The following is a 25,229-nucleotide window of genomic DNA, read 5'->3' as shown; positions in this document are numbered from 1 at the left end:
TTAACTTTGGGACACTACAAAACAGAGGAATAGGGGATTACAGGGACATCTGCTCTGTCACTTCTCAATCTCCCTGAACAAACTGCACTAGTACTCACATTGACTGCAAGGACACTTCCAGGGATAACTCTTGCCAGCTTAAACAGAAGACCCACAGGCATTGTTTTTAGAAAAAAGCAAGTTTGCTGCTGGAAAATAAATAATGAGAAACACTACACAATATGGCAAAAACCAAATGAACAATTACTGTGTCACAGAACATGCACACTGAATTCTATTTAACAGTGTTATTTTTTCAAAGTAAAGAAACCTTCTAAAGAGCATGCACATGTTTTGGAACTACATGTGTTTAAAACTTCCAACCCCTTTTTTTTTTTTTTTTTTTTTGGCTGATGTCTTAGTAATTACATTTAGGCAAAATGTTGGGGAGATTCCTATTTCTTGTTGGAACTGTTTTCCTTAGGGAAAGTAGAGAGTACCACAGGTCTGGAGATGATGGAATGTTAAGCTTCTTTGGGATAACACCTATTTTTATTCTAGGTTAGTGACTGTTTCTTGAAACATGCAATAAAGAGATTTATTTTCCTCTGCTTAAGAGTAATTGGGATGTTTCTGGCCACTCTGAGATTTTGCAGTGTTGCACAGAAAGTGATTGTGGAAGACAGAATAGTTGCACCTAGAATCCTTAAGTGGTTCTGCTCCTCCACTTCTTTACAGCACAACCTTGGCACCTGAACAAGTGGATATAGGATTTCTGAAGACAATGACAGAAATAACACTACAGGAGACAAAATGATACATGCTCTTTTTCCAAGTATCAATAGTGTTTTCTAGCAGCAATTCTGTGCGTGGGAAAAGGAAATACATTTTGTGTATTAAAACAGCATTGCTTTCACAGAGCACAACAGGCTGAGCAGCTATGGAAGTCTACTTTCACTAAAAATTATATCTGAGCAGCAATACTTACACTGATTTTAACAGACCAATTACTTCCTTACATAGAATGTGCCAAAATGCCAGGTCAAACTAAGGTAAATACCTCACATACACCTTGGAAATATATGCTGCCCTGAACTGACAGACTATTTAAAAACTGTAATTCCCTGTCTCCAGAATCTGTTCCACAAAACAGAATCCAAGTTTATCTTCAGTGATTGTTTCATCTTCAGACACATTTTTATCACTCTCAGACCTGTTGTAGCAAAATAGTGTAACTGGATTACACTACAGTTGCATTCTTTCTGTGCACCCCTAGAAGTCAGATGGGAAACACTGTGGTTTCAGTAAATTGTTCTCCTCCACAGAAACCTCTCCTGTTGAAGAGGCACCTATCATTGCAACCTGCTATGCCTTTGCTCCTCCCCATCACAGACCAATCACAGAATCCCAGAATGACCTGGGTAGGAAGGGACCTTACAGAGCATCTCAATCCACCCCCCTGCCTTGGGCAGGGACACCTTCCATTAGATCGGGTTGCTCCAAGCTGTGTCCAGCCTGGCCTTGGACACTTCCAGGGATGGGGCAGCTACAGCTTCTCTGGGCAACCTGTGCCTGTGTTTTACCACCCACAGAGACAAGAATTTCCCCCAACATTTAATCTTAATCTCCCTTCTTTTAGTTTTCAGCGTCCTACCAAATCATCATCATTCAGACTAACTCCTATAGGTATCAAAAAATCAAGAGATTCCTCGCCAACAGGACAAATCAAATTGTAACAAATCAGGAGCTCCAGATTTATTACAGACAAGCTAAATACCTCTGTGAAAGGCAGTTCATAACCAAAAGATGGAGCCAGCTATTTAACAACGCTTATCACAAGCATGTGCCTCCAGCTGAGCTCCAGTAGACACTTAGTAACTTCAGCAGAGTTTTACTGCACTTCCCCTCTTCAATTTGTCTCAGTGCACTGGTTAGAAAGGCCTCATTTACCCAGTCAGAAAGCAGTCTTCAGCTCTTTGGGCCAATTCTGTGGTTCTGGATATCAATTTTCCTTCTCTGACTGCACCTGTAAGCCTGGGCTCATCCAACCAGACTTTACTGACAGAGGGCTCATGACTTCTGATGTCGTGACCACCATGTTGCTGTGTTTAGCAGGGGAACTCACAGAACTTCAAGACGGGAAATATTTTTTATTTATTTTATTAAAATTGTAATTGAGGTAATGTTTTTTTATAGCATTAACCAAGATTTGGGAGCTATTTTCATATATTGAGAGGAACAGAGAAAGCTATTAGCTAAAAGACTTTTTACTATTGAGACAAGAATTGCAATAACATGAAAGTATGTCAGAAAGCATATACAAATACTACTGGAAAGAAAAGATAATGTTTAGAAAAGGTGGGGTTTTTTTCCAAATTTGATCTTATTGTTTTGACTACATTAGAGCACTACAAACTCATATTCTTTAGAATCATTCAATTTGCTGTTGCTGGGGGCCTTTCCCACTGCAACTGTGAAGTACATAAAAGTAATTTATGTAATTTCCCACCTACCCCCAACATGAGAAGGACATGAACTTTGTAATGGGACTGGAGCCCCTCCCATATGGAGACAGGACAAGAAAGTTGGGGCTGTTCAGCCTGGAGAAGAGAAGGATGTCTGGAGACCTCACAGGGCCTTCCAGTATTTGAAGGGGCTACAGGGAAGCTGGAGAGGGACTCTGCATCAGGAACTGTAGTGACAGGACAAGGGGGAATGGCTTTTAGCTAAAAGAGGGGAAATTTACATTAGATAGCAGAGGAAATCCTTGGCTGTGAGGGTAGTGAGGCCCAGGCACAGGGTGCCCAGAGAAGCTGTGGCTGCCCCATTCCTGGAAGCATTCAAGGCCAGGCTGGATGGGGTTGGAGCAGCCAGCTCCAGTGGAAGGTGTCCCTGCCCATGGCAGGGGGTGGAAATGGATGAGCTTTAAGGTTCTTTTCAACCCAAGCCATTTGATTTTTGATGTTTGATTCAATAAATAAATTATAAACCCATCATGCATCAGATACTGCAAAACTTTACTTTTGAACCATTTCAAATTTAATCTCTTTCTGCCTGATTGTCAGATCTTCTATCAGTAAAAGCACTGTAGTTGGTGCTATCTCAAAATACTTTAAAAAACCTTGCAGAACATGCAGATCAGTGGTACTATCACACAGTTTCCTCTGTCTCCAGAAAATGCCTGCTCACTAGAATTGCAAAAACAATGAAGAAAAAATTGCTAAAATAAAAAGGCACCTTTACAGAACACATTTCCAGAGGCACAGCTTTACTAGGAAATCCAATGCTATGTAAAAAGCAATTCACATTTTATTTTAAATTTCCATAAACTGTACAAAAAAGTTTCATTCTCACCAAAAATAACAGCAATATTTCCAATCTTACTTCTAGACAAACAACAAACTCTTATTTTAATCTTTCCAGAGTGAGTTTACAAATAAACATACCGTAATATGGATGGCGTTTGCATCAGAGTTGGGGCAGAGCAAACAGATTTAAACATTTGTGGAATAAATGTTAAGTTTTTAGTGTCTTTTTAGAACTTAAATACTCCTGCCATGCCTGTTAAGCCTAAAGAAAAAAAGTTTTGTGTCTGACACAAAGGAATGTAAACAGTCATCAAGAGATTAAAGAGGTTGACTCTTCCAACAAAACCGTAAAAGTACCCCTATATCACTGACATTCACTTTACACCGAGACCTGTCCACAGCATGGGCATCGTGCAATAGCTGAATCCATTCTCCAAAATGCCACTTAAATATACATCGAAGACTTCCTTAAAAGTTTGGGTTTTTAAAAAAATCCTAAGTAACAGAACTGAAATAGATTATATTCTTTTTCATAGTTTGAATTTCTTTCTTATCCTAATTAATCAGTGAATATGTAACAGCCCCATCAGATCTACAATCATAATGTACTTTTTCCACGATGCAATAAAGTAAAAGAGCACCTAGTTAAGCCAATCAGATGTAAAAAGCACCTCTGCCAAGAGCATGGGCTTGTGTCAGGCTTGATTTTGTTTGCCAAACACTTTTAGTATGGACTAACACCACATAATTTAGGTCTTTGACCACAGCTTGTTCAGCCCAAGGCCTAAAATGAAAACACAATTGCAGTGATTTTTAAAGATTTTACCGGTTTTTCTCCCCAGCTTTGAAACTTAATTAAGAAGAAGCTGTTTACAGATTGGTTAGAGCTTAAAAAGTTAGGCATTATCTCTCACTTCAGAATTGTTTGAAGGAATACAGTCTTGAAATTCCACTTTATCTGGGTAGAGTTTAATGTAAGTGTCCACCATCAAATCTAAGTCATGTTTTATGTCAATGTTTATGTTGAGCAAAGCAAGGTTGCTTGACCTTTGCCCTGTCAAGGTGTTTTTCAGGTATGCCTTTAAGCGCTTTCGTCCCAGTCCGTATTTTTCATTCTCCACCTTCATCACTGGAAGTAAGCACAAGACTTTAAGCAATGCATAAACATTAGGGAAAAACTTTATGTCTGGCAAGTGAAGCGCTTCATAAATAGTAGCTGGAAGTTCAATATCTTTTCCTCTGTGCTTCCACTTGATTCTCCAACAGTGAAGCTCAGCAGAAAGAGTGTCTGGATTGGGCAAGTCATTTTTGAACATGTCAGCGTGATGCTCCTCAGACGTGTTGAATTTGAGTTGTCCCATGACTGAGGGCACTAATGATAAACATTTCAGAGCTTTTAAATGTTGTTCTGAGAAAATATCTTTTAGTTCTTGAATAATATGCTCTACTGTTGGGACACTTAGGATTTCTTTGTAGTAATTTTCTGATGTCATTTCAGGGTCAAAGTTCCCCTGTTGTGCCCTGAGAAATTTTCCTGGGAGTTTAATTTGTACATCCAGTTTTGTAGCCAAGTTTGTGGCTTCCTCAAACCAAAATTCATGGTAAACCTCAATATTCTCCATCACTTCATTCAGAGAGTGCAATACTGCTGTTAAGCTGCCAGCTGCAAAGAACACATCTGATGTTTGTCCCTGGAGATTTTTTCCAAATGCTCTTGTAAAAGACAGAACATTTTTCATAATTACAATAGTGACAATGAAATCAAAATCTGTTAGTGCACTTGAAAGTACAAAAGCTCGACCGACAATGAAGTTGTTCCACCTGACAGAAAAGTCACTGCTCACAGCATCCAAGCACAGCACCAGTGCTTGCAGGAGGTCCACTAACACCTCAAAAGTATCATGCCTGCCTGTCCACTGAGAACGACAGATCTTCTTCAACTCATTACCTTTTTCATTATTGTCCTGAAAAAGAGCAGAAATTGTGTTGTCCAGTTCTACTAGTAATTGTGGAGACTGATTAAAAAGACAGCAAACTTCTTCAATTGTTCCTAATGCAATGGAAACACCAACAACAGGAACAGATTTTGCCAGCCAAACATTTAAGGCACATGAGGAACACAGCGTATACACAGCTTGCGGATACTTTTCCAAGAGTCTTGTAGCCACAACTTTCATTTTCGAAGCAAATCCACTGGAGACAATGTAGGCTTGACCCCGACAGTACTCCATGTTTAGACCCCACTTTTCAGTAATAGTTGCATGGAACTTAACAGCTAAAATTTCAGGATCAGCCTCATATGGTAAAAACCCAATGAATTCTTCTCTGAGATTGTGAGACTCATCAACAAACCTCACCAGCACCGGCAAATGTTCCTCTCCTGCTATGTCCACGACTTCATCGGTGACAATAGAAAAGAAGTGTGAGTCTCTTACTTCCCTCAGTGTCTCCTCTCTAATACAGTTTTCACAGATCTCAAGCATTTGTTTCTGCTGAGTTTTTGAACAATACTCGAGGTTGACTGCAGTCATCTCAAATCGTTTCCTCAGAACTTCATCGCCACCATTTATTCTGTATTCCAGTAGAGCCTGAAAGTTATCTGAAGTAAAAATGCCTTCTGGAAGTTCATCAGCATTATGGCCATCCAATGGAATATTTTGTTTACCCATTAAGATCAAAATTTCAAATAATGATTTAAGGTAATCTTTGTTTTCTCTTTCTTCCAGTGTTAAGGGGACAGTTTTTTCCTCTTGTTCTTCCCCTCCTTCCTCTGAGACAGTGTTTTGCTCATTGTTTTCATTTGATTCTTGAGTTGCCTGCTTCCGTTCAAAAGCATCGTCAACTACAAAATGAAAATACTGTAAGTGTCAAAAATAAAATATAACATTTACTTGCCCAGTACCTTTCAGTTACCAAACTCCAGAGAAGAATGTTTCCAGTTTAAAAATGAATGAGTATTTTGGAAACAATTTAGACTGGCTGGCTGAATCAAGAAGGAACTCAATTTTCCTCCTGCTAAACTAATATAAACTAATAGTTATATATAAACTAATAGTTATGAGTCCTGCATTACCTCATCAGCCTTAGGAAATAAAGTTATTACCTCAATTATTTTGATCACTTACTCTTTTGCTGCTTCAATGTTCTTATTTCATCTTCACTCTTAAAAAAACAAACAAAAAGAACTCATATTGATGACAATGTTTAACATGTGACCTTAAAATATTAACATATCAAGATGAGATACAAATACTGTAGATGAGACCAGTTAACATTTGCCAAAAAGTGCTAGAAATTTTAACACCAGGAGGTTTCTTGACGTAGTTTATTATAGCCATGACATGTATCTACCAACTACATGAGAACAGTTGTATTAGGAGGTTTTCCAATATGTATAATTATTAGTAAATAGATTCTATTAAATAGTTTCTATTGCAATTTGGTAATGTACTGCCAGTAGACGGAACCATCTTTAACTCCATTTTCAGTCAACAGATGCAAACAAACTCACAAAAAAGTATTTAGAAATTGTCTGCAATTTTTCAAGTATAAACAGAGATTATGAGTGGAATTCCTGTTAATTGTCAGTATACTTCTAACCATGGAGACGCTGTCTCCCCTAAATGACACACAAGACACAATCCCACAAAAAAAATTTCTCAGTCTTGGTTTTATCCATGGATCCTTTTTTCACAACAATAAGTTAAAACAAGCACATCTGAATTGATTCAGATTTCAGAAGTTAAATGGGTGAACCAAAGATCACGATCAATATGCAGCAAGAATTTTGGGATATCAAGCTTCAGTTGTGTTCAGTTGGCACTGCAGTAACAAGGAAAAGAAAACTATATATTTGATTTGGATGAAAGAATCAGCTCTGGACCAACACATTTAATTTTCCAGATTATTTCTTCAAGACTTCCTTAGATAAATTTTTTACCATGCATTTAACTTATAATCAACAAAAACGATACAGGAATAGGCAGCACAGAAAATACAAACACTCAAGTGGCTAAATATTTTTATTTCACATTTTGTGTAAAAGTTTCACATTAACTTACTTGTCATCTTTTCTTTTAATAATAAGCCAATAATTTTACATAAAAAACTTACCAGCTCTTTTATCCTTTTCCTATGTCTGCTGTGGGGATTGTTCAGGTGACTTGTAAGATCAAATATAGTTGGCACAGCGTTATCCCGTAAAACCGTTCTGTATGGGCTCTGTAAGAAAACAGACATCTCCATTAGGGAATTCTTTGAGAAATTTCACAAACTGTGCCTTTTTTCCCACCCTCCTCCTTTTCTTGTTTATGTTATTATTCTAAAGTGCTTTGACTTTTTGTTGTTACAAAAGAGAAAGCTAAGCTATGCAATTTACATTTCAGGAATATCAAGAGAACACTTAAAATAGGAAGACAGATACTACAGAAAACTCTAATCCAAACTAAAAATCATTTTTTTGTCCCCATTATCTCTGTATCAAAGACCCTGTGTGCAATAATTTTAATATTAATATTATGATTTTTTTAAAAAAATAAATATTCTGGATAAAAAGACATTTATGCATCAGAAAGGAAACATTTTGTTACTATTGTGTTTTGGTTTTAATCACTTATTCCACAATTCTAGAAACATTTCATTTTGAAAATGTTCAATTGCTTCTTTTTGTAGAACTGTGAAGTCCACCAAGCACTACTGTGAAAGATCATATTGAGGGAAAATTTATCTGTGAATAAAAAAAAAGAAGAAAAGACTTCTAGATGACCATGTAAGTGCTCCCAGTTAAAAAAAAAATTAAAGTAAAATGCTATATTTGGATATACTGTGTTGCCTATACTGGCTAATTTCTACTAAGTACAAAATTGTAACTGATGTCATTTTGTCAGTGAAATATATTTCAAACAAACCCAGTTTCATAGTGTTTCCTTTCAGAGTCATAATTACTTCCAATTTTCATCTGTTTCAGGGATGCTGGCTAATTAGAGACCTCATCACATTTAATACCATTGGGACTTCAGAGTTTGACCTGCATATTTTAATTATCCTTCATAACTAAAAGATCTGTTTTGCTTATGTACCAGAGTGAAATTCAGCCTAGAAATTAAAACTTGATACAAAGTCCCAAGTCCACCCTTTCCTACTCTTATGCAAGCTGTTAAAATCATATTGTTGACAAAAAGAACTGAAAGATATTACTTCATTAACAGAAAACAGTGCCTTGACTTTAGCTGGATGAAAATGTAACAGGAAATTATAGCTTGACCGATGTAAAGAGTGTTTAAATCTTGTGGCCATAACAGTATTTCTTTAAAGAGTATTTATTTATTTAAAGAGTATTTAAATCTTGTGGTTAAATTTGGTAATTTAACCAAATCACACCATGTACACTCTTCAGGAACAGGACATTAATAAGTTGAAATAATTAGAGATGTGAAAAATTGCACCCAATAACCTTATATAATATTGTAATCTCTAGTGAAAGGAGGAAAGCACTGCAGTGGGGACAGTGTTCAACAAACACATTAAACTGCCAGAAGCACCACTTTTACTCTCTCCTCTCTCTGTTCATTATCATTCTCAATGGCTGAGAGCCTGTGTGGAGCCCCAGACAATGGCAGTGATCCCAATTAAGACTAAGAAATTAATTTTCCTAGGGATGAATTACCCAGGAGCTCAAAGATTAAAAGCCAGCATTCTGGTGAAAAATGTCAATCACATTTTGCAAGATGCACTAAACAAATGCTTGTTTTTACTTACACTTCTGCATATCATAGAAGTCTCAAAATGTTTAGCACACAATCTGTAATGCTTGTTGAGTTGATCTGGAGTTTTATCTTCTAAATCTGCCCTTCGACAATTCTCTACCCATCTCTGACATCTGCATGTAAGGAGAAGAAATAGGTAATAGGATAAAACAAAATCCCTTACAAATTCAAACCATACTCCAAATGGAGCACAAGTGAGTGCAAGTGACCTTGATAAAAGACCTTGGGAAAGTTCTTGACAACTTCCTTTGGAACATCCCATCAAATTTTTGTAAAAACTACTTTTTCTGGTTTTGCTCACCACTCAACATCACCTCATCAAACTCAGGAGTCTTTTCCCTTGATTTATATATTCTTGCCTTTGTCACACACACACACAGAGCAGACTGTAGCACAGGTGCTCATGAAACTTAACTATTTAATTCTAAAGAATTTGCTCTTAAAAAGAAAAATTAAAAACCAAAGAGTTGTGCTTGTAGTCTAAAGTCACAATGTTTTCTAGGCAGTTTTTAAGATAGCTGTCTTTTCCACCTCCCTTCAAAATATAGTATTCTTATTTATTGTGATCACTGGGGGAGTTTAGAGTAGATTTATGAAAGTGAAATAATAACAATAGAAAAGCAACCATTCCACAGACAGTGCTTCCACGCCCAAAGAAAGTTCTCCTTAGATATCTATTTTTACATGTATTTACTTTTGCTTTGGATTAGTTCTTCAAGAGATACCACAAGGATAAAGAAATATTTCCTTTACTGACAGAACTCCATTTAGGTATGCAAGAGACTGTCTCTTCTGGTGAGTAAACCACTTGCAGTAATTGATGCAAATACAGTAGTGAGCTTCAATTTCTCCTAACAGGGTACATGCCATTACTCTCTGAGCAACTTGTTCTAGAAGTTAGAAGAAATCAAATTTACTATTCCTTTTGACTGCAAACACTAAATTATTGTTTATAGCAGTAAGGAGGGAGAAAAACAACTATAAGAACAAAGGCTATCTTGTCAGATGTTTTAGTGGGCAGCCCAGATGAGGAAACCACAGGTCTGAGTGGATTCACCTCTACTTTAGCTCAGTACAGCGCAATTGTGCAGATGAAAGAGAGGAATCTGATTCTGATCTCTGCTGGCTGAACCATTTGCAAAGCACAATTTTTTGCTCATGCAAAATATTAAAATAACAGTGATAGCAAATGCCATAAATCAAAGTAATTTCTAATATTGCTCTTGGAGATCCATACAGAGTATGCTTAGTAATGACTTAAGGAAAGAAAACAATGTTTTAAAAAAGCCAATTTTTTGGCACAATAGATCTTGCACTCTTGGCAGTGCAATCACCCCAGAAAGAGAACAGGCAAGTTTTCTTCACTTGATCAAATGATATAAAGTGGGAGACCTGTAGCATGGAAATTATATTGACTCTGGCTCTCAGACTTCCTCAGTGGGTGTTGACTACTAAACAACTCATTAAATGTGATCACAGAGGCTGATCAGCCTCCTCTATAGTCAGTGGGGAGGGTTTCAGTCCACAGAAAGAGCCTGACCCCATGGTCTTACCTGCTTCTCTCAGTGATTCAGGGATGCTGACAAACACAGAGAGAGCAGAGCCAGAGCTCCTCACATCACGTTAACTCCCCTGAATCACCTCCTGGCAATCACAGGAACACAAACTGGTGGCAAGAATGGTGCATTCAGAACTGGCACACAGTTGTCAAGGGCAGGCAAACATCAGCCTGAATTCTTTGGCCAACCAAAGAACCTCAGTAGGTATTTAGTAAGTACTACCTAGTACTTAGTCAAGGATCAAATCAATGAGTGACAGCAAGAAATACCACCAGCTCTTCAGAGGGGGCTTACTCAAAAATGATCTCACACAGATTTCATTAACCACCCAATACTCCTTTCCTGATGCTGTTTTAGCTTTCATATTATCCAGATTTTGTACTGCATTAATATATAACTGAACTTCATATAAAGTGTTAGCAAGTTCTCCTCACAGTTTAGTTGGACAAAATAATCCTTTTTCAGCCTGAGAAGCAAGGACACCATTGCAGCTTCAGGCCCAAAAAGTATAAAGAACAGCAAACTGAGGAGAGCAATCAGGGAGGATGGGACTTCATAACCTGCAGCTGTAATTGGACAATTAACCCTAATATCCAAATGGACCAAAACTTACAAAAGTGTGAAAATGTGTGACCTGTTTTCCAACATGGGTGTAGCCTCAGCCAGGCTCTTATACTGCCCAAGGTGTATTCTTTGAAGGCCTTTTTAATAAATACCTACTTTATTCCTTTAACACTGTCTAACCTCTGTTCTAGGTAGCTCTCAAGGCATCATTCCCTTACAAAGTTCTTCAACAGTTGCACAAAAACTGGATATGGTTGCTGCCTTTTGTGCTGAATTAACACTACCTGTGATGCCAAATTATTTTTGCCTGCTTTCTTGTATAAATTCTCTGTATTCTTACACATATATTCGTAACTTTGTAGCCTATTGCTCTATTTGTGGCTAGTTTTCCCCAGTACTTTACCCTACCTTTTCCCTAGCCAGAAAAACCTCCACATTCCAAGGCCCCCTATCCTGTCTTGGCTCTGTCTGGGAACCAAGTCCAAAAAACAGCTCTTCAAGACACATTTTCACAAACAACATTTAGTTCCCATCTAAGGAAGGGGCTGGGGGGGGAAGGGCATGGGCAGGATTCAGAGAAGGTTGGAGAGGGAAATAGCATCACCTCTTATGTCTCTAATTGGTGATTTTTTTCAATTATGCTGATTTGCTAAACTTTTAAAACTGTATTCACCCCATGGGGGGTGGGCATTTTGTGGACATTTTTCCATATCTGCCCCTGGAGGCCTGCAGTGAAGACCAGCCTTTGTGTTACCTCCTATATTAATATTATCTCAGGGTTATGTTGTTTTATTTCTAGGTCCTTTAAGACATCACCTGAGCACATGATCCAAAAGAAGCCCTTGGTGTTCAGAGCCCCATTTGAGGATCCTAACACAATCCTAGAGCAGTTTGGGTTGGAAAGGACCCTACAGCCCATCTTGTTCCAGGCCCTGCCATAGGCAGGGACACCTTCCACTAGAGCTGGCTGCTCCAAGCCCCATCCAACCTGGCCTTGAACACTTCCAGGGAAGGGCAGCCACAGCTTCTCTGGGCAACCTGTGCCAGGGTCTCACCACACTCACAGGGAGGAATTTCTTCCCAATACCTGATCTAAACTTCCCCTCTTTCATATCATGGATCAGACATGGGCACCAAGCTTCTCAACCCACTGGAGCAGCATATCAGCAACCAGAGTTCTGGAAATTTAGGAAGCTCTAATGGCAAAGGCTGAAATGTTGACATTCTCTCAGGGAGCTACAGGACTAAAAGGAGACGACATTATATGACTGAACTCAAACACAAAAACTCCATCTGAGTCTGAATTCAGCTTTTCAGTCTCACTGTGAGTTTGGTTCCAAACAGAACACTCTCTGAGAGATGGAATAACAAAGCAAAAGTAAGTCAGACCCCTGAGATCACCCACCCATGCAGATAGCTCTACATGGTATTATCCAAGAAGCAACTAGAAAGATCTTAGAATAAAATTATGTATTAACTTTTATCAAATCTTTCAGTATTCAACTATTTCTGCATGAGAAGACAGGCTTATGGAGTTTGTGAAGTCCTTATGCAAAACCTACATCCACAAGACTGCCCTGAGTCTTCCTACTCAACTCAACTGGATGCTGTAGCAGCAGGGAATAATTCCTACATTAAAAGCAATAGCAGCAACATCAATTATCATGAAAAGGAGCAAACTTAGATCCAAGTCACCCAACAAGCACATATACATGAAATGAACATGATTCTTAAACATGCTTCACAAGCATCATCCCCACGGAGAGCATATCGTTGTGAATAAATCATTTTAAATACACATATTAGTTTGAGATTTTTTTTTTAATCCAGAACTTTATTTCCCATTCCCTTCAATAGTGAGCTGCACCATGATGTGCTCAGGTAGTGTTTCACTTCAGCCACCTACAGGGAGAGATATGCATGATCAGTCTCTAGAGAACTTGGATCTCATCCCATTCTCCAATGGATCCTGATACACGAATGGCAAATGACACACAGGCTACAGAGGAATGAGAAACTTGGAGTGCATAAAGCAGAACCTCTGCAACCCTTGGTGAATGCCCAAGAGGCTGAATTACCTTGCATTAGGAAGGGAGATGTAATAGATGGAGATGTAATTAATGAGTGACTATACTAATTCTAAATAAGCTTTTGGAGAGCATCATACATCTACACTACTGAAGGAACCACAGTTCTTTACTTCAGCAGAAAAGAATGTATCTAATGGAATTGAAATACAAGTGCTGCTGGAAGCTACCAAGCTTACAAGAGAAATCACTTTAGTACACTGTCCAGCTCATACCAAAGGCTCCTGTGAAACAAAGAAATAATAAATCTGCTCAAACTTGTAGTCAGGTAGATTTTAAAAGGCCTGGAGTTTAGGAGTAGTACAATGGGATAGTAAGATATTGGAAATAACTCTCACCAGCCTCTACAGTGGCCATCAACAGAAATAGTGTTTGGCAGAAAATTATATCCAGGACCAGCCTCTTAGAAAATAAATAGTTGGAGACAACTTCACACAAAATAATAAAAAATAAATAAAACAAAATACAGCTACTTGACATACAATCTGGAGGTGAAGGATTAACTAAGGTATTTTCAGTAAAATCCAAATTGGAAGCTAAATAGAAAGGACCATATACTGCCATATACTATTTGCTGTAAGTTTTAGGTAAGGAAACTGGATACATCATTCCCACATCAAACAAGTAGTGGATGATCAACCAGTTGATTGTGATTTTTTATTGGTAATCATCTAAGTATTTGTGCACAGGAATCTACAACGTTGCACTCTACCCTATGGTAATGCTGTTGGCTTTGTTATATTTGTACTTGGAATAATGCTGTACGTAAGGGCAGCACTCACAGAATGGGTGCAGACTGCAGGGATATAAAAGCCCAGAGATTTCTTGGTTCAGAGTCAATCCCCAGAGACATCAGCTCAAGCTGTTACCACATTATGATTAAAGTGCTGAAAGGAACCAGACATCTGAGACTGCTACAGAAAACCCAGAACCCAGGGTTGAGGCTGGAGCCACCTGCCCTGCAGGGCTTTGCTCATGGCAATTGCAGTCTCAGGCTGTGCAAAGGGACTCCCAGGGTGGCTCCTGAATGGTCAGGCACCAAAGCTTCCTTCATACCTCTTAGGCATTGCTCATTAGCTTTTAAGAAGGTTTTCTTCAGTCACAGACTTTACATTTTCAGAGATCTGCTGACATCTCATGGAAGCTGAAATGGCATTTTACTGAGCTGCAGCTAGAGTATCTATTGCCTCACTACTGGCCAACTGCAGCAGAACAGCATCTCTCTGCTTAAGAAGTATTTTGTTCTAAACACTCATACCTCAGCTGCAACTTGAGCCACCATGATGAACACAGCCAGTCACAGATGAGAGTTAAACAAACATATCTGACTGTGAGGATCACTGCCTAGACTGCATAAAACTATAAACCTTATGGAGGTAGCAGAGGCTGCTTACACTAGTTTGATATGAAAACACAATATGCCACCCATTAAATACACTGGTGGTTCTTCTCCAAAGGCTGATCTCTGAGTCCTTCATCTTCTCAAGAAGCCAAAATGAAAGAAGGTAGTCTTAACAGGTTAGCTCTCACTGACTTCCTAACACCTGAAAGATCAGACTTGGAACGTCCAACTGGAACTGCTTAGCACTCAACTGGGAAAACATTAAAGGCAATTACCAGCTATTATGGAAACACTGAAAACAGTAAGGGAGTAGAAACAATTTACCCTGACTATGCATTTACCATCAATGATTTTTTTTAATTAATTACAAGATGTATTCTAACAACTTTATTTTCAGCTTTCCCACTGTAAGCTGCCAAATGTAAGTAACATTCTGGGACAATGCACTTTGCTCACCATCCCAGTCTGACCTACAAAAGTGAGAGCAAGCAGTACAAGGACCATATTTTCATTTCCATCTGCAGACTGCTGAAGACCAGCCCACAGAATAAAACACCCTCAAGTCTGTAAAACCAAAAGGATGCACAGACTTATCAGTCTCCAAATGCTCTCGGTAAAATACAATATTATGAACTTTGGACAGAAAGTTTTAAAATATTAAGGGGAGAACTTCTAGAGAACCTAGAACATCACCTTTGTCACTGACTGTTTTTAAGAGTACAAAGATGCTATAAACAGTTTATGTAGAATTTCTCCTTCCTCCCGCCCATCTTGTGAGACCCCATCTGAAATACTGTGTACAGTCTGCCCCAATAAAAAGACAGACATGGAAATGCTGGACCAAGTCCACAAAGCTGGCAAGAGGAGTGGAGCATCTCCCATATGGAGACAGGATGAGGAAGTCAGGGCCGTTCAGCCTGGTTGTGTGGAGACCTCACAGTGTCTTCCAGTGTCTGAAGGGGCCTTATAGAGAAGGAGGAGAGGAGCTCTGCATCAGGAACAGGACATGGAGAAATGGCTTCAAACTGTTAAGAGGGGATATTTAGGTTAGCTACATGAAGGAAATTTTTTACAGGGAGGGTTTGGAGGCCCTGGCATAGGTTGCCAAGAGAAGCTGAGGCTGCCCCGTTCTTGGAGGTGTTCCAAGGGTTGGCTGGGAGAAAGGTGGTCTAATGGAAGGTGTACCTGCCCATGGCTTGGGATGAGATGAGCTTCAAGGCTCCTTCCAACCCAAACCATCCTGGAATTTATAAAAGAGAGTTTAAAAAAAATTAGTCTTTAAAATGTAATCATTTAGTCACACACCTTTAACTACCTCTCCGCACTGCTACCATGGAAAACACTCATTCAAAATGTCCTTCCAAAAAAAAAAAAAATATAAACTGCAGAGGGCATTCTCTTCATAAAGTAAACTGCCATCTACTGAGGAGTTCTGTACAGCTTGATGTGACTCACATTTTACAGCAAGGACCTCTTACAAATTAAGACTGAAGCTGAGACATTGCCAATTTTCGTCAATTCCAAACAAACTGCAGACATTCCTTCATGTGAGATCCTAAGGGTCTCACAGGACAGATGGTAGAAAGAGACAACAGTAAGAGCAAATAATGAAAATGAATGAATAAGAGTAGGTAAGCAAGCACTTTTATTTCAGTTCTTAATAAAGCAAAATCATATAGAATATGGATTGTATTACAGCATCTTGCATGTACTAGAAATCAAGAGGTCTGGATAGCCTTTACAGCGAGGCCTTGCATTCATCCAGGAGAACTTCATAACATATCCAAAATCACAACTTTAGAGAGCAGCTACTATCTATATAACCTTTTTGTATCTTCATTTGAAATTGCTTGGAGGGTCTGTTTCCTTAGGAAATACTACATATGCATAATTCCCATGGGGTTTTGATTTTTCCAAAAATCAGGTCAAGCAGCTTCAAGGAAGGAAGGAAGTAAATATCATGTATAAATCATGAAAAGGCCAGCTTTAACTACTGATTGTTCAAAAAGAGGTAACTGGTATTGCCCTATGCCTATGCCCCCTTCAATATTGTGAGCATGATGTAAATCAAGTGATTTGAAGAGTGTCATCTCGATTTAAGGGTGAACCTTTACATGGGGGTTTCTATGTCTGAGTACATTATTTATTTTTCATGGCATTTTCCAGTGTCTCCCACTCACACACTTTTTGCTCCACCAATACACCACCCCTGCTTTTTACCCACTGGGAATTACTCCCATCACCTCTGCTGTCGGTCATGACGCTTTGCCACCATCCCAGCAATCCTGTGACAGTTCCTCCCGTCGCAGGAGTGTCCCATTTGCCACGCACACACCTCATCGCCAAATACACCGAGCAGGACTGATGGACCTTTCACTGCTTGAGCCAGCGTTGAGGCTCCCCTACCTGAGCCCATGGCTCCGGCACCCCTCAGGCTGCCGCACATGTCTCAGCCACACATCACATTGCACCACCCCACACACAGCTCCACCCCGGTCCGGGCCAGGTGCCCTCCTCCCTCCGCACCCCGGAGCGGCGCCGCCGCCGTGCCCGGCACTCCCCCGAGGGGCGGCAGCCGCAGCCGCCGCGGCCCCGGCGCAGGCGCAGCCGCCCGCCCGCCTCCCGCCGCCACCGCCCGGAGGGTCCCCCGGCCCCGCCCCGCCGCAGCGAGCGCGGCCTCCGCAGGCACCATCGGCGGTCCGGGCGCCCGCCGGCCCCGCGGGTAAGGAGGCAGATGCGGTCAGGGAGACGCAGGAGAGGCAGAGCGGGCAGGGGGAAGGCAGCCGGCTCTCCGCACGGTGTCTCCTCAGACTGGCAGCGCTGTGCGCCGGCGGGGCCTGAGGGGGAGAGCCGGGCGCGCCTCCCCCAGCCCGCCCCTCCCGCGGTGGTCTCACCTGGCCGGATCGCGGGGGAAGCGGAAGAAGGCCAGGTCGGACTGGGTGCTCTTGCGGGTGCAGTTGGGCGCCGCGCAGAAGTTCGGCATGGTTCCCCCGGCCGGCGCCGCTGCCCCTTTAAATCGGCGGGCCGGCGGGAGGGGGGCGGGGGGGAGGGGTGCGTGTGTGGGGTGGAGGAGGAGGAGGAGGTGGCGGCGGCCGGAGGGGAGGCAGGGCGGGAAGCGGCTCCACAGTGCTGTGAGCGGCCGGGAGGATTCAGCGCCGCGCTCCGCCGGGCCGGGGCCACCTCCTTCCCACACTGCACCGCGCGCGCGCCCGCCGCGGGCACGGCCCTGCGCGTGCGCGCGAGGAGCGGGCACGGCGGGGGCGCGCATGCGCCGGGTGTCGGGCTCTGTGTGCGCGTTCCACCGTGCGTGTGTTAACGGCGCGTGTGTCCGTCACACACCGTGCGTGTGTTAACGGCGTGTATGTCTGTCACACCGTGCGTGTGTCACACACTGTGCGGGTGTTAAGCCAAGTGTGTCCGTCACACACCGTGCGTGTGTCTGTCACACCGTGCATATGTTAAGGGCGCGTGTGTCCGTCACACCGTGCATGTGTTAACGGCGTGTGTCCGTCACACCGTGCGTGTGTTAACGGCGTGTGTGTCTGTCATACACCGTGTGTGTGTCACACACCATGCGTGTGTTAACGGCGTATGTCCATCACACACCATGCGTGTGTTAAGGGCGCGTGTGTCCATCTTGCCGTGCGCGTGTTAACAGCGTGTGTGTCCATCACACCATGCATGTGTTAACGGCATGTGCGCGTCACATGCCATGCGTGTGTTAACCGGTGTGTCCATCACACACCGTGCGTGTGTCCGTCACACCGTGCATGTATTAAACCAAGTGTGTCCATCACACACTGTGCATGTGTCCATCACACCGTGCATGTGTTAACTGGTGTGTCCATCACACATCGTGCATGTGTCCATGACACACCATGCGTGTGTCCGTCACACCTGTGTGTTAGCCACATGTGTCCCTTACACGGTGTGTGTGTCAACCACAGGTGTCCATCACACACCGTATGTGTGTCCATCACACTGTGCGTGTGTTTGTAACACCATGCGTGTGTTAATCGCGTGTGTTCATCATACCGTGCATGTGTCACACACCGTGCACGTGTTAACGGCACGTGTCCATCACGCACTGTGTGTCCATCACACCATGCATGTGTCCATCGCACCGTGTGTGTGCCTATCACACCGTCCGTGTGTCCATCACACTATGTGTGTGTGTTAACAGCGTGTGCATATTTGTTACACTGTGCATGTTTGTTACTGCATGTGCATATTTGTCACACTGTGTGTGTGTGTTACAGCATGCGCATATTTGTCACACCGTGCGTGCCCCTGTGTGTGTGTGGCTGTGTGACGCCATCTAGGTGTTACGCTGTGTGCGTGTTTCACCGTGTGTGCAGCACGCCGTGTGCACGGGCTAATGCTGTGTGTGTGTGTATGTGTGTTACAACGTGTGCATACTTGTTACACCATGCATGTAACACCACGTGTGTGTGTTGCGCCGTACATGTGATGCCACATGCTCGTGTGTGACACCAAGTGTGTGTGCACGTGTTACAGCATGTGTGTTACACTTGGTGTGTGTGTTACACTGTGTGCATACTTGTTACATCAGGTGTGTAATGCCACACATGTGTTACAGCATGTGCATGTGTTGCACCATACATACGATGCCGTGTGCTCATGTGTGACACCAAGTATGCGTGCACATGTCACAGTGTGCGTGTGTTACACCGTGGCCACTCCAAACCCAGTGTAGGAGGAGGATCGTAACATTTTTTGTACAGACAAGCTCTTCTCTCTCCTCCACAGCTCTTTCTTCTCCAGTCCAGTTTATTCATGTCAGCCTGGTGGCCCTGCTCTCACCTGCCACATTATCCCTTTTTCTTCATTCATGTATTTGCAGCCCTACATAGTTCTCTCATCTAACCCCCACTCTCCAAGCACAGTATCTCCCATTCCCCCGTTAACTCCATGACTGGTTTCCCCCTCTCTTTGCTCACAGCTCCTGGTGACCAGCCACAGGTCTCCAGCCAGCCAGCCAGCCTCATTGTTACAGTTCTGATCATTTGGGGCTGTTTCCCTTAGTTTCCCTCCCTGAGGAAACTCACAGAGAGGTGAATGGAGCAGGGCAAGACTGGTGCAGAGAGCCCCCTTTGCCTGGGGCTGCTTCCCATCTGTATATATGCTACCCTGTGTCTGCTTTAAAACCAGGCATAGGGTGGACATCGAGGTGGTAATGGTGTTCTCTTGTCTTATTTTCTTTTGTTTGGTTCTAGGAGGATGTTGTTACTCTACAACCTGATGGATGATCCCACACAGAATCACTGAATCAATTAGGTTGGAAAAGATTTCTGCAATCCCTGAGTCCAGCCCGTGATGGATCATAACCTTGTAAACTAGACCAGAGCACATCCAGGCTTTCCTTAACCATCTCCAGGGATGGTGACTCTGCCACCTCCCTTGGCAGGCCCTTCCAATGTCTAATCACCCTTTCTGTAAAAAAATTCTTCCTGATGTACAACCTAAACCTTCCCTGGCACAGCTTAAGGCCCTGTCTTCTCATCCTGTCGCTCGTTGCCTGGGAGAAGAAGCTAAAACTCCTTTCAGGTAGTTAAAGAAGTAATGGTGAAAGCCACAAGCTTTTCAAGTAATGAAATAATTAGATAGAGGTTGTACTGGTCAGAAGACATTATTAGGTAAAAAAATAAATAAAGCTTAAAAAAAACACCAGGATATAGGAAACTGGATGGTAGGAAGTACGTAAGGGCTCCCTCACCAAATATATCCTGTTTAAAAGGAGGTAGAGCACCTGTGAAATTGCAAATGCTGATGGCAAGTGATGATTGTTTCAGGTGTAATACTGCGGTAGTTTTAAGAATTCAGCTGTCATACATCCTTTATATATCTTCACATAAAGGAGGTGTGCTGGACTCTGGGAACCACAATCCAAAGGCACAAAATGGTCAAAAGTATAAGTTTTCAAAGGAAAAATAACAAAAAATTCCTACTTACTTGATTCCTTTTGAGCTTCAAATATTTTAAGCCTCCTTTGTTTACTATGAGCAGGATTAAAGCTGTCTTTAACATGAGGAAATTTTGTCATCAAGTGCTCCTGACCAATCATAATAACATCTGTTTATTTGGCATTAATTGTTTGCCTGAATTCTACCTTGGGTATGTAGCTGAAGTAGTTTTGAGTGGTCATTTCATAAAGAAAACTGCTGCACCCCATTGGTTTGACTTTACTTGTCAGCCACCAACATTCATGGACACTGAACTGTATAAATGAGTTAATCAGATAAGTAATCTTTTTTAAAATAAACTTAAGTTAGATTTAATCCAGATAGCTGCCATCTGATCTGTAGTGCATATTGCATAAATGTTCATGGTGATACAAGGAAACACAAAAAAAAAAAGAGCAGGATAATTTTCAATTGTAGCAATAGTATAGGACCATGAGTGCTTAATGTTATAGTGAATTTTAAAACACTGAAAATCTGTTTCAGTAGGAAAAAAATTACTTCTTCTCACATAACTAATACGAAAATTGTATGTTCTGCCCAATATTGAAAGACCTTTTCTCCTCCAAATTGCTTCATGAAACAGAAGTACTGGCATGCTAAACTCCTTTCTGGGGCTCTGAGCAAGCCAGACCAGAATTGCAGTATTAAAATTAAATTAGCCGTATTTCTGAGCTGATACTTCTGACCAAAGTCTCCATTGATATTGATTGTATTATTTGAAGCAGTATACAAGGATGTTCTGGCTGTTACCTTCTAGATATGTGTGTATTTGCATAGGAGCTATCCAAATGAAATGAAATAAAATTTAATGAAATTAAATTAAATTAAGGTAAGGACTTGTTTATAAAGTGGACTTACTGAGGTCTACTGGATGGTGGTTTTTATGTGGAGACTTAAGTGCTTTCTAAATAATGGAAAGAAAATAGACTTGAAACTTTTCAAAACCCAGTAGTAATACTGTGTTTTTAAAATACCCAGAAGCTAGATACTAGAAGCACTTTCTTTAAAAATAAAAATTAGTTTACATTACTACTTACTTGGAAATTTAAAAAATTATCTTCTTTTTTAAAGAGTGCAGAAATCCCTGAAACTTTTCTTCCTGCCTCTGAAGTGTGCATATATATTTTAAATAATCCTCTTGATTATTCAAGTCTTATTCACAGTGTGTTTCTAAGTGTGTCTAAGGAACATTTAACAGGGATTATATACTGTATTAGTGTTGAACATATAAGCTGTATTCTAATAAACTATTCTTAAAGGAATTTTGTGTGTTAGTGTTGCTTTTCTCTGTGTTTTCAAAGGTTAGTTGTATCTTAAATACAGGATTTCCTTTCACATAATAGTGGGTATAAAATAACTTTTTCTGTTTGCTTCTGGAAATGGACTGTGTGTCTCTTTCCCAAGGTGAAAGTTGATATTCCTTAATTTTCTGAGAGTACTGTTAGTGTGACAGTGTACTCCTGCAGGTTTCCTGCTATGAAAAATGTATTTGCAAGAGAATATTTAAAGTCTGAAATGCTTCCATGATTCTTTTTACTCCTGCATTTCTCTTCCAAGCCTTACAGCCCTGTTGGGATAACCCCAGTGTACGACCTAAATGGACATCAGGTAAATCCCACAGAGCTAGTTTTGTAGATTTGTATCCAGAAGTATGTATTCACGATAACTCTGTGAAGCCCAAGATACTTCTGTCCCCAGGGTTCACAGAATCACAAGGTTGGAAGGGACCTTCAAGATCATGGAGTCCAACCCAGCCCTAACACCTCAACTAAACCACGGCACCCAGTGCCACATCCAGTCTTTTTAAACACATCCAGGGATGGTGACTCCACCGCCTTCCTGGGCAGACCATTCCAGAACTTTATCACTCTTTCTGTAAAAAACTTTTTCCTAATATCCAACCAGTATTTCCCTTGATGCAGCTTAACACTGTGTCCTCTCATTCTGCCAGTTGCTGCCTGGAGAGAGAGACCAACCCCACCTGGCTACAGCCACCCTTCAGGGAGTTGTTGAGAGTGATAAGGTCACCCCTGAGTCTCCTTTTCTCCAGGCTGAACACCCCCAGCTCCCTCAGTTGTTCCTCACAGGGTTTGTGTTCCAAACCCCTCACCAGCAAGTAATTAATTTCTTGGTGAGTTGATTTGAACTTTAAAGCAATGGACGCTCTGTGGATGTGTTAAAAGTGCAACTTGAAAGAGAATGTGCAAGCTTCCCTAAAATACAGTGCAAATTGGTTCCCAGTGGGACTGAATTCTGCTAATTGCTGATCTGGGATAGATGTTCTTTGAGTGGCAGAGGCTTGTTAGAGATACCCAGCGTTTGTATAACACATATGTGGCTGTAGATAAGGGCTCAAGTGACTCAGTAGAGCAGTAACTTCAATAACTTTGCTTCATTCCTTGGCTTCCTGTTCGGAGCAAGCAAGTTTATATGTTCTTTGCCAATACAGCAAGCCACAAAGAGGACTGAGGTTTTCATCTGCCTCCCAAGATTGCAGAGGGTACCCGGTTTAATTCCTGCTTTGATATGTTGCAAAATGTCACAAGTGATTTTTTTCACTAGCTGAGGTTGTTGAGTTTTTTGCCTCAGTACAGCAAAGTGTTTAAATAGATGCTTAACTTGATACACAGTGGCATTTTGATGCATTTTAATACTTGCTGAATGAAAATACTTTCAGCTCAGAGGCTCTTAGGATTTTTAAAGCAAAAAGCATTTGATGAATAGAATATGCTTACAATAGGGGGGAATATCTATTGATTGGCAGCACAAAGCTATCTTTACTAAAAGTAGTTGAAATATCTTTGTGATTTTAAGTACAAATAGTCCTGGCTGACAATCTGTCTGACAAGGCTGTGAATAAAAAGCTCCTCTGTAAGCTGCCAGCACGTAGATATTGCTGAGGATTCTGCTTTTCTCTTAGCCAGGAGGGAAAACATGATGGGAAAATGTTTGAGGAGGAAGAGAGATCAGCAGTGGTCTGAGGGAAGAAGAATGACACTGAAATAGAGATGCTCATGTCAGGAAAATGTATTGAGTCACTGAATAACCTGTTAGAATAAGTAGAACTTATCTGGGAAACAAAAAATGGCCAAGAAATAATTTAACTTATATTAGAATCTAGTCTAGTTCTCTCTTACGCAATACACGGAAGATACATTAAACTATCCTTAAATTCCCTACAATTTGAAATTATCTACCACGTTACATTCATGCTAGTATCAAAAGCATAGTGGATTTTTTGTACTTCTTTCTCAATTGCTGGCAGACCGAAACAAATACATTTTTTCCCTTGATTTTCCAATTATATTTTTAAAATTACTAGCATAAGTCTCTTGGAAGCTGGAAATTCACTGTTTACCTCTTAAAAGCAGCAGCTGTAGTAGCTGTGCCTGGTTCCCATACAGTACCAAGCTGAAGCACCTCTCTTCTACCCAGGAGAAGCTGTTCTGAAGAAAAGGGATTATTGCAGAGCCTGTATCACTCAGGTTGCAGTGATGCAGGGGTGATGCAGTTAATAACCCAGTGAGAACTACAGCGAGGCTGCTCCACTCATTTCCTATGAGCCCCTAAAGAGCTGAGAAACACAGCTTTGTCCTGGTGACCTGAGCTGCATACAAATCACCTCTCTGGGAAAATCAGAGCCCTTCCTTGGGCCATCTCCAAGCTTACTTCCTTCTCTCTTCCATTGTCTTTGAGGACAAGAATAAGTGTGGTGAGACAGAATATTCTGTTAGCACCCAAAAAGTGTGACTAATTAGACCAGTGTGTGTTATTTATGAGATTCATGTTACTTAAGCCAATGGGGAATCTGAAATTGTTGGGTTGTAGAGAACATAACAAAAAGTAGTAGAGATTGATGGTCATTTCTTTCCCTTTCTGAAAGGAGGAACGGATTTTGTTTAAACGTATATAATTGAGCAAATTCTTAAAAAGAATACTCAGCAGCATGCTTTTATAAAATTAATCATGGAATCCTGGACTGATTTTGGTTGGAAGGGGCCTAAAAGATGTCCTGGTTACAGCCCCCTGCCATGGGCAGGGACACCTCCCACTAGACCAGGTTGCTCCAAGCCTCATCCAACCTGGCCTTGAACACGTCCAGGGATGGGACAGCCACAGCTTCTCTGGGCAACCTCTGCCAGGGCCTCAACACCTACATAAAATGCCTAGCTGTTATATATCATTGTCTGTGGTTAGTTTTGAAGGTGCATTATAAAAATGGGAAATGAAGGCACAAGAGAAATACAGAGATACAACAACTTGAAGAGTGCTGCTCATCAGGTCACCATCAGATTTGATAATTTGAGTTATAAACATTTTGATCATTTGTTTATAAAAATAGCTAGATAATTAGAGTAATAAAAAATTGGACAATTTGGATTAGGACAATATAAAACAACAGAAAGAAAGAGTTACGGACAGTCCGGGTACCTTTTTCTGGGCAAAATAATCCTGAAAAAGGACACCCGTTAACAGAGGATTAACCCTTAAAAACAACAGCCTGTTGCATATTCATACACCTCATACATGATGCATAAATTCCATTCAAATACAGGATTCTGTCTGGTCATGTCAACTTCTTCCTCTGAATCCTGACAGCATCTTTAGAGCTGAGTGAGGCAGGAAGAAGTTCGTTTCTTC

General features: G+C 41.1%; 1 protein-coding gene and 1 long non-coding RNA gene across 2 annotated transcripts; one reads left to right on the top strand and one right to left on the bottom strand.

Moving 5' to 3' along the window:
- Positions 1-3,236: 3,236 nt before the first annotated feature.
- Positions 3,237-17,809, bottom strand: THAP12 (THAP domain containing 12). Its single transcript, XM_064726247.1, has 5 exons — positions 17,499-17,809; positions 9,045-9,165; positions 7,401-7,508; positions 6,413-6,449; positions 3,237-6,129 (listed from the first exon to the last, which is right to left on the bottom strand). Exons 1-5 carry the CDS (start codon positions 17,585-17,587, stop codon positions 4,184-4,186), a joined length of 2,301 nt encoding a protein of 766 aa, XP_064582317.1. The 5' UTR covers positions 17,588-17,809; the 3' UTR covers positions 3,237-4,183.
- On the top strand, positions 17,240-20,278 carry LOC135454280 (uncharacterized). Its single transcript, XR_010442059.1, has 2 exons — positions 17,240-17,326; positions 19,842-20,278. It is a non-coding gene; the product is annotated as an uncharacterized LOC135454280 (long non-coding RNA).
- Positions 20,279-25,229: the final 4,951 nt, after the last annotated feature.

This window comes from Zonotrichia leucophrys, chromosome 1 (genome assembly GCF_028769735.1).
Source record: "Zonotrichia leucophrys gambelii isolate GWCS_2022_RI chromosome 1, RI_Zleu_2.0, whole genome shotgun sequence".
Classification (NCBI taxonomy): Eukaryota; Metazoa; Chordata; class Aves; order Passeriformes; family Passerellidae; genus Zonotrichia; species Zonotrichia leucophrys.
The sequence above is the reverse complement of the archived record's forward strand: the minus strand, read 5'-3'. Positions and strand labels throughout refer to the sequence as shown.

Excerpts from the sequence above, each read along its gene's own strand:
- THAP12 (XM_064726247.1), bottom strand. The coding sequence starts at position 17,587 with ATGCCGAACTTCTGCGCGGCGCCCAACTGCACCCGCAAGAGCACCCAG. Across the intron at positions 9,166-17,498 it reads TTCCCCCGCGATCCGGCCAG|ATGTCAGAGATGGGTAGAGA; the intron begins GTGAGACCACCG and ends CCTTACATGCAG. Across the intron at positions 7,509-9,044 it reads CTTCTATGATATGCAGAAGT|AGCCCATACAGAACGGTTTT; the intron begins GTAAGTAAAAAC and ends GTTTTCTTACAG.